This window comes from Arachis ipaensis, chromosome B06, assembly GCF_000816755.2.
Source record: "Arachis ipaensis cultivar K30076 chromosome B06, Araip1.1, whole genome shotgun sequence".
Lineage (NCBI taxonomy): Eukaryota > Viridiplantae > Streptophyta > Magnoliopsida > Fabales > Fabaceae > Arachis > Arachis ipaensis.
Window position 1 is genome coordinate 131,561,818 of NC_029790.2, and position 9,140 is coordinate 131,570,957.

General features: G+C 31.1%; 1 protein-coding gene and 1 long non-coding RNA gene across 3 annotated transcripts; both read left to right on the top strand.

The window, feature by feature from the left end:
* LOC107648517 lies at positions 2,397 to 3,468 on the top strand. 2 transcript variants are annotated; one of them, XR_001621962.2, is made up of 3 exons: positions 2,397 to 2,501; positions 2,993 to 3,254; positions 3,365 to 3,468. It is a non-coding gene; the product is annotated as an uncharacterized LOC107648517 (long non-coding RNA). The 2 variants fall into 2 exon arrangements; XR_002349467.1 differs by having other exon boundaries at positions 2,993 to 3,168; positions 3,365 to 3,465.
* Positions 3,783 to 7,254, top strand: LOC107605417 (queuine tRNA-ribosyltransferase catalytic subunit 1-like). The gene is made up of 11 exons (XM_016307295.2): positions 3,783 to 3,818; positions 4,275 to 4,395; positions 4,478 to 4,544; positions 4,648 to 4,689; positions 5,185 to 5,290; positions 5,380 to 5,490; positions 5,893 to 5,964; positions 6,052 to 6,153; positions 6,253 to 6,299; positions 6,431 to 6,458; positions 6,630 to 7,254. The coding sequence occupies exons 1-11, from the start codon at positions 3,783 to 3,785 to the stop codon at positions 6,786 to 6,788; spliced, it is 891 nt and encodes a 296-aa protein (XP_016162781.1). The 3' UTR covers positions 6,789 to 7,254.

Here is a 9,140-nt window from a genome sequence, read left to right on the forward strand (position 1 = left end):
CGTCGTCTTCTTCGTCTCACCGCCGGACACCTATTCTGAAGTCTGAAGGAATAGAACAGACCCGCGGCTCCGCTTCGTCCCTGTCTCTCATTGCTGTCGCCGTTGCCTCGCCGTTGCTGCTCCTGCCTCGCCGTTGCTGCGCCGTCGCCCTCGCCGTTGCCTCGCTCTTCTGCTCTGTCAAACAGGTTAGCTCCAGTTCTCCTCTGTTCTGCACTTCTCGCTGGTATGACTTATGAATAATGTTGTTCTGCACTTCTTCTCTGTTCTCCAGCAACCTTAAACTGCACTTCTCCTATTTTATCCAGCAACTTTAAACTGCACTTCTCCTATGTTATTCTATTCTGTGTTGAAAACTTAAAATTTCTGGGATGAATATGCTTGTTAAAATATGAACAAAGGCACAGAAAACTACAACAGGAGCAACAATGAGGAGAATTGTCAGTGCCAATGATCTCACATCTGGTCCAAATATGAACCTACCCTGAAATAAAAATTTCTGCAAAAGAAAAGCACGGAAAACATGAATTAGTAAGCATCTCCTAAGTGATAAATTGGCCAGATACAGTAAGTAATTCAAATAATATGCAGCAATATAACTAAATTTTCCTGTTCAATAAATGTTTTGTAACAAACAAATTACAACATGAAAAGTACATCTGGACTTGATTCCCCAAAGACTACCAGAAAAATGTTCCCAAATCAATTTCTTAGAAGTTAACATTTGGTGATTCCTTAAATTAGAGGAGAACAGCATAGTAGAATGTTTGATTCACTTTGATCATGTCCACTTCTTATGTATTTAATTTCCCATCCAGTTTTCCAGATTCTTTTGATAGAACAATATCTCAGGCATTGATCAAATCATAAGTAATAACTTGCAGCCTCCATTGCCTCCAAAGCAATTAGAGCTTTCGAAACATTTCATCAACGGTTAGAAAGAAACAGAAAGTTCAACATTTTTTATCCTACCCAAATAAACTATACTAAATTTGACACGTCAATCAGACAACCAAATGGATGTTACAGCTGCAAGGCTTCATTAGTCAGTTCCTCAGAGAAAAAACACCCTTAGAGACATTTCCTAAAAAATTAAATTAGGATGTAACTCCACATTTGTCATGAAGAGCAACTTTCCGACTTCGAAATCACTCCTTTGGATTTAGTTTATGAATTGTTATTCTTATTGTGTTTAATTAAGATACTAATGTACTAGTACTAACTAATTTCATGTTTATCTTTCTATTAGTTATATTTAAATTTTGAAACTTGGTTGCTTTTAAAATGTTGATGAAGAACTAAAGATATGTATTTTAAATTTATTAAGTTTATGACTATTTTTAGTATTTTATATTTTTTATTTATGTGAAACCGGTTTTATTGGTTCAATCAGTGGTTTATCGGTTGAACTAATAAACCAATGAACCAGTAATCTGATTGTTTGATCATCGGTTCGGTTCTTACAACTATGTCTACAAGGCTACAACTCGTGAGGAAATAATAATAATAATAATAATAGAGTAAAGTATCGTTTTTTTTTTCAACGTTTGGGGTAAGTTCCAAAATTGTTCCTAACATTTAAATCGTCCTCTTTAAGTAAGTCCATAACGGTTTAAAATTGATTCAATGTTGTGTGGCAGCTAGGGATCTGCTAATAGAATTGACGGCGAAATAAAATTGAGACGATTTTGAAACGTTAGGGACTTAAATAGGACGACAACGTTGGGAACAAAAATGATATATAGAAATAAATTTTAATTTTATCCTTTAATAATATTAATTTTTTACGGTACGTAGTTATTCAATTATTTTTTAATCACATTTAAGTATTAAAAGATTAAATTTATTTTTATGTATCTTTTTTTTTCCAACAGTTCCGTCCTATTTAAGTCCCTAACGTTTTAAAATCATCTCAATTTTGTTCTGCCGTCAATTCTGTTAACAGATCCTAACGATAGGATAACATTGAGTCAATTTTGAAACATTAGAGACTTAAATAGGATGATTTAAACATCAAGAATAATATTTTATGTCCCAACAACAAACTTTTAAATAAAATTTTAATTTGTGACATTAATTTCTGGTGTACCGAATTAAAAAATACGTGAAAAACATTTACAGGCTTACCGCTGTGGGTTCTTTGTACTTTAAGTCTTTAACACGTGCCCAAAGCCAAACCCCCGAGCGTTGAACACGTTATCCAACCATTGCATTTATTTTATCTTACTTTAGAGTTTAGACAGAAATGGTGCGGTCCTAAACCCACTTTAATGGTGCTCAATTAATCTAAACCCACTTTAATGAAATAATTAAATTTTAAAATTCAACCTTATAACCCTAAACCCACTTTAATGGTGCTGAATTGTCAATTCAACTCAACTCTACGAAGCTTTGTTAGCCGCCCCCGCCTCAAAATTTCCCCCCCCCCCGCCTCAAAATTTTCATTCTCCCCTCTTCACACTTCAAAGCACCCTCACCCCGTTCTCCTCTCCCTCACGTCACAGGTTTCTCTTCTGCCCCTTACAATTTTTCTCTTCTTTCATTTTCTTTCTTGAATCTGCATTGACTTCTTTAATTTTCCATAACTGTCCATGTTTGATTATTTAGTCCCAGTTAATTGAACGTGTTATCTATAGTAAGCTAATTTTATTTTTTAAATACTGATTGTTATTGAGTTCTCTGTTTTAGGTATCAGTTTCATTCATGCTCTTGTTAGCCTTTTGAGTCGCATCTATTTTTTGTTGCTCCATGTGTATTGATTTCTGCAATTTTTGTTCACAATGGTTAAGCGTTTAATCGTTTTATTTTCATCTACTGCATGTGTTACTTACTTATCCTGTTTTATTTTCAAATTTGGTTCTTCTTTTGTTTCATATATCCCCTTGTTTTTGTGATAATTTAGTATGCAAGTTGGACACCAATTGGGATAGTTATCTCTTGAATCCTTTTTAGTTTCTATTATTAGTGTAGTGATAGATTTTTTAACATGTTACAGGCCAGGCTTAGTCTAAAGTTGTCGTAGCTTGTTTAATGCAAGGTATAGTTTGGTCCGTTTTCATCTTGTAATGAGAAATAGCATTGTCATTGCGTTTCCTTTGAGATTGAGACCAAACATTAGCAATACTCTACTACATCACAAGTTCCGGCCAACCTGCTTTCACAGCCATGAAGGTACGCACACCACAGCTTTAACGCTTTCAATAGCCTAGGGCACTTCATTCGTCGCATGTTCTTGTTCCTCCCCTCTCTCTCTCTCTGTAAGTTCTCTCTATTTGTTTCTATCTAAAACACTTTCTATTCATGTAATAATTCTTTGTTTGTGTTGTTCATAATGCCATTGCTTACGGCCCTTCTTCTTCCATGCTAGGACATACCATTAGTTGTGTGCCCTACCCCGCTCCTCAAACAAAGCCCATGGCGCTTCATTTCGAGGTTCAACTCCCCATCTATCTATTTATCTATCAATCTATCTATTTATCTATTTATATTTATATTTATATCTATATAAAAGTTGATACCAACTCTCTCCACAATGAGTTTAAGCCATCTTTTTTTGTTAATGATGTCACATCAGCAATTCTAATGACTTGGCAAAAGATGAAAATCAACCAATCACTATTTAGTAAAATTTTTAAAAAAAATTAAAACAAAAAACTCTTATATATTATTATTCAATTGAAACATCAAGTACTAATTAAATGCAATAAACATACATTAAAAGTGTCATAATAATAATAATTATAAAAAATTTCAGTTACAAATATTCAAATTCTACAATTTAGCCAATGCTTCTTACACCCGAAGAATCAATTCAGATACAAGTATGTAGATTAATTGTTTTTCCTCCATATGTTTCTTTCAATCAATACTTGATAGTTTATTTAAAATTTGAAAACTTTTAGGACTCCACATATTATGATTTGCTTTCAGATAGAAGTTGTTCATTGAATTCTTGTTTTAAGTTATAGTTATTCCCAATATAGTATTTCCAAATTGAGAAAGATGATCTTTTATTAGATATTCGATTAATGTTTATAATTTAAGCCTCATAGAAAATTGCAAGTGACAATGCATAACAGATTGTAGTACTGACTACAAAGTATAGCACTGGAAATTGATTCGTTGTTCTTATGCACGTTTTCTTGATGCCTTCAATAATTTCTGGTTTCTTGTACCTGCTTCTGGAGTTTTTGGTTGGAGCTTACGGCTAGCAAACTGTAACAATATATTTTAAGAAAATTGATTTTTCTTTCTTATGTTCGTCATAAATTGTACAGAATAGAATTGGAGCAGATATTATTATGGCTTTGGATGATGTCGTAAAGACCACCATTACTGGTCCAAGAATTGAGGAAGCTATGTATCGAACGCTTAGATGGATAGACAGATGCATAACAGGTAATTATGTTATTGAAGTGTATCATTTAAGTCTTTGGTTGTTTCCAATGCTAAATGTAATGGACATTCCTTCTGTTAACAGCCCACAAGAGACCTCACGATCAGAACTTGTTTGGTATTGTACAAGGTGGTTTAGATCCTGAGTTGAGGTAAATTTTAGCACAAACCATGATGTTCTTCCTATTATCAATGTGGATGTTGTGAAACAAGTAACTAACTATAAATTTATAATTTGCAATATGCTGTACTCAGGGACATCTGTGTCAAAGGTTTGGTAGACCGCAACTTGCCTGGGTAAGCGTAAGTTTATTTAGTCATATAGTCTATTTTGTGGTTTCAAGCATATTGCCATTTCTAATGTTATCTATTTATTTTGTGCTGTCTTTTAGAACTATACTAGACAGTATACAATACTAGCTGGTTTGAATGTCAGCTCCAGTCTCTTTTGTTTAGGCACCACACAAAATGGGCTTGGTCATATTATTCATGAATCATTAGTGTGTAATATCTTAAAGTTAAACTATAAATTGTGAGTTAAACTAACTCGAGACAATTTAATGTGTATAACAAAAGAAAAGAAAAACTAGGATTGTTGATCTGGTATCTAGTACTTATCAAAAGAGTGAAGAAAAATAGTATAGCATTCCAAAAATATGCATGAATAGATAAAGGTCTTCTTTCATTGACATACTACAATTAGAAGTAACCTTGTGAAATAAAGGAGGACATGTGGAATCAATAGTTTCGTAATGCTGCTAAGGAGCTTAATATAATTTTCTTTTGTCACAGCTATGCTATTGGTGGTCTTGCAGGAGGCGAAGACAAAGATTCGTTTTGGCGAGTTGTTGCTCAGTGCACTGCTGCTTTGCCAGAGGATAAACCACGATACGTTATGGTCAGAATAACTTTCATCATAGCAGCCATTACTTTGATATACATTTCAAATTAAATCAATTTCATACCATTTGCTTGTACTTGTTCCAGGGAGTTGGTTATCCACTTGATATTGTTGTTTGTAGTGCTTTGGGTGCAGACATGTATGATTGTGTCTACCCCACCCGTACAGCACGTTTTGGGACTGCCCTTATTCCTGAGGTGATCTTTTTCCATTTTATGGACAATTTAGGCTATGTTACAATTAAAATTTTTGGGAACAAAACTTTATGGAATAAAAATTAAAGGAGGAAAATATTATCTCCTTAAAATTACAAGTTGTTTGGTATACAGAGAAAATAAAAATTCTCAAGAGCTCAAATATGCAATTCACTAAACGGGGGCAAACATTTACCCTAGTCAAATATAAAGTAAAATTTATCCGTAGGATTAGTGAATTTTACTCTGAAAAATTTTTCTTTCTTCCTTTAAAATTTAGCACCACAAAATGTAGCCCCTCTTTTCCATCTAGCTGAACATAACCTTATAATTTTTTCCTGCCATCATAGTCCACTTGTTGATGCATCCGCATGATTTTAAAAATTCTTTGCGGTATGTTTGTAGGGAGTACTAAAACTAAAACACAGAGCCATGGCTGATGATACTCGACCAATTGATCCTACCTGCCCTTGTATGGTATGCTTCTGAGAGGGTACTTCTTTATTTGATGAATTATTTGACGAAATTGGCATATTTTTTTATTTTTTTATTTTTTCCTCATAGGTTTGCAAGAACTACACCAGGGCCTACATCCATTGCCTTGTCACTAAAGACGCCATGGGGTCTCAGCTTCTATCATATCATAATTTATATTACATGATGCGGGTAGAAAACTCTACATTATATAAAATTTTGCTTATAAATTAATGATCAGTATATGTATATACATGTTCAACTAAAGTCCTTGTATTTTTAAATTTGCAGCTTAGCAGGAATTTACACACATCAATAGTTGAGGGAAGGTTCCCAAAGTATGCTTATATTTAATTACGTGTTCCTATCATTGGATCTCTCTTCTATTATTAATTATAACTTTTTCCCCTTGAGAAGTTCAAAGCCTCCCTATATGCCACTAACCCTTTTACTTTTTATTTTTTTGTAGGTTTGTATGTGACTTTTTACAAACAATGGTATTTAATACTTCATTTCATTATTTTCATCTGCATTCATGTTAATGTTTGTATGTTTGAAATTTAAATATTTATCTTTGAATTGAAAGATATTTACCAACATCATCTTTTTCAAACTATCAAAAATATTTGTTGACTGTTATTAAATCTTCTCACACCTTTCTACTGCAGTTTCCCAAAGGTGATGTTCCTGAATGGGTCTGCAATGCTATGGAGGTGGCCGGAATCGACATTTCTTCCTGCTGTGCTACATTTCCATCATGCCAAGAAAAGTATTCCAGCGATGAAATCGGAACTAATCGATTTGATAAGGTCAAAATTGAAATTTAACATACACATGGAGTTAAGGCTTACACACACAAGTTATAGATAAATTTAGAAATTTAGCCGAGCACGGAAAGCATGCACAAATTAGTTTACACAATGATTTTTTTGCAGGTTAATGCTTACTTTGGTTCTTCCATGTACACGCGTGAATCATTTTACTTGACTCGTTAAAATCAATGAGAACTAAAATGACTGACGCGTGTACCTATGGAGATCAAAGTGAGCATTAACCTGCTTACTTTTGGTAGCATAAATTTTGTATCCTGCATATGCTGCTTTGAGTAAAATTTATTTAAAGGTTTACAGCAAATCTTTTGTTCTTTCCAATTCTTATTGTCAACACAAGTGGAGATTAGGGTTGTGTTCGTGAAAGGAAAAAGAAATGGCGTAACATTATTTAAGTCTTGCTGTTTATGTCATGTGATTTTATATCTTTTAATTCGAACTTAAATGAGCCTTCTTTAAGCAATTTTTTTTTCCTTTCAAGTGTCGAAGCTCATGGCTGTCCTATCATGGAAATACTTATAATTTTTTAGGTATATTTAATGTCTTATAGAAGCTTTTCTTGAAGTATTGTAAATAAAAAAAAAATAGTCGGGAATATTTCTAAAGCTCGACGAAAATGTTTTAGAAGTATAGGAATCTAAAATTGATAACTTTCTTTTTTTTGGTCTTGAACAATTGCAACAATTTCTATATTCAAAATAGACATTTATGTACGACTATATGAACTGAATGTATTGTTCAACATTTTATGGACACCGAAAGGCGAGAGTCTAAAAATTGAACACATCCTTCAGATTAAACATAAATAAAGAGGAATTGTTCCGTTAATTTTTTGAAAATTTTATGGTAATTTCTCTTTATCATGCATATCAAAGAAGGTCGGTAGTTGTATACTGAGTAAAAACTAGTAGTTATTTAAATATTTGCATTATTTTAAACATTGAAATTTTACAATATTATAGATTATGATGCAAAAAATTTATAGCATTAAATTATACTAGCGGCTTAATAGGCACGATGTTCAGTCGCTTTTTTATTATTTTTTAAAATTTTTTTTGTTAATATATTATTTATTTTTTAAATTTATTAGATAAATATTTTTGTCATTATTTTAATATTAACGTGACCTTATTTATATCATATTTTTTTACTTTAAAATTACTATAAAAAACTTTTAAAATGTTAAATTATAAAAGCACCAAATAAAGAGATATATATATTATCAAAAAAAAATATAGTTAAAAAAATAATGATAATAATATTATCCTGATTCAAAAAGAGTATATATAAATCAAAATACATGTTAGTTATTTGTAAAAGATAATTTTACTTAAATATTATGGATATTTATATTTGTCTTCATTTTTTAAAGTGGTAGGCCAAAATATGAATTTGGATCTAAAGAGGCTTCTTTTTCCTATAAATAGTGAAAAAACAAAAGAAATGAGAATGCTTGTCTTTTTTGTTTTTAAATATCAAACTATAAGAATGATCAATAAATAAAATAGGAGAATATAAAAATTGTGTATTTGAATAAAAAATTTCGTAATTCATCATACATCTCCTTATTAATAATTTCTTGAGTCTTGAAAATTTGTCACATTTTTTTACCATAAAAATAATTATATAAACGATTTAAGATTATTTAATTAAATTGATTCCTTATTATAGGGACGAATTCAATTAATTCAATTAAAATCCGTAGAATTGAGATATCTTGTTTTGCACTGAATTTTTTAAAAAACAAAAAAAATGATATTAGTCTTAGTTTATATATGACATTACATCTTATTTATTAGGAATTTATATTATTGTTTGTTACCAAAATGAGCTAGTTGTGCACTTCTAAATTTATGGCTGAAAAAAAAAAGTTAAATTTTTAACATAATTAGTATATACGTCAAAATAGATAGTATTATTATTATATAATAAAAATTTATTTCATTATTTTTTATTCTTTTGATCCAATATTTCTCTTTTTATTATCTTCATGATGAGTTTTGTTTGCTTTAATGGTATCTCTCCAACCAATAGAATAAATTTTGAGTAGACGAACCTGATTTAATATCACGTTTAATTATTAATATTAAAATAAAAATATGTATCATCAATACAATTGTCACGGTCGTTAATATAGTAATACTTAATTTATTGTTTATTGGTCTCGTTGATACAATGAATTGATTATCCTTTCATATACTCTATACCGGTTAGAATCCTTCTTCCTATCATTTATTGTATATATGTATCACAATATATCTTAATAGTATTTTATATATTATTTTAGCATTAAATAATAATACATCCCAACTAAGATATACTTTTACCTTTTATTGGTTTTGAAAATTT

What these genes read in the sequence shown, in the direction of transcription:
- LOC107605417 (XM_016307295.2), top strand. Translation starts at nt 3,783, where the DNA reads ATGCTTCTTACACCCGAAGAATCAATTCAGATACAA. An exon ending in GATAGACAGATGCATAACAG is followed by an intron (nt 4,396 to 4,477) that starts GTAATTATGTTA and finishes TTCTGTTAACAG; the next exon opens with CCCACAAGAGACCTCACGAT. An exon ending in GTTGAGGGAAGGTTCCCAAA is followed by an intron (nt 6,300 to 6,430) that starts GTATGCTTATAT and finishes ATTTTTTTGTAG; the next exon opens with GTTTGTATGTGACTTTTTAC.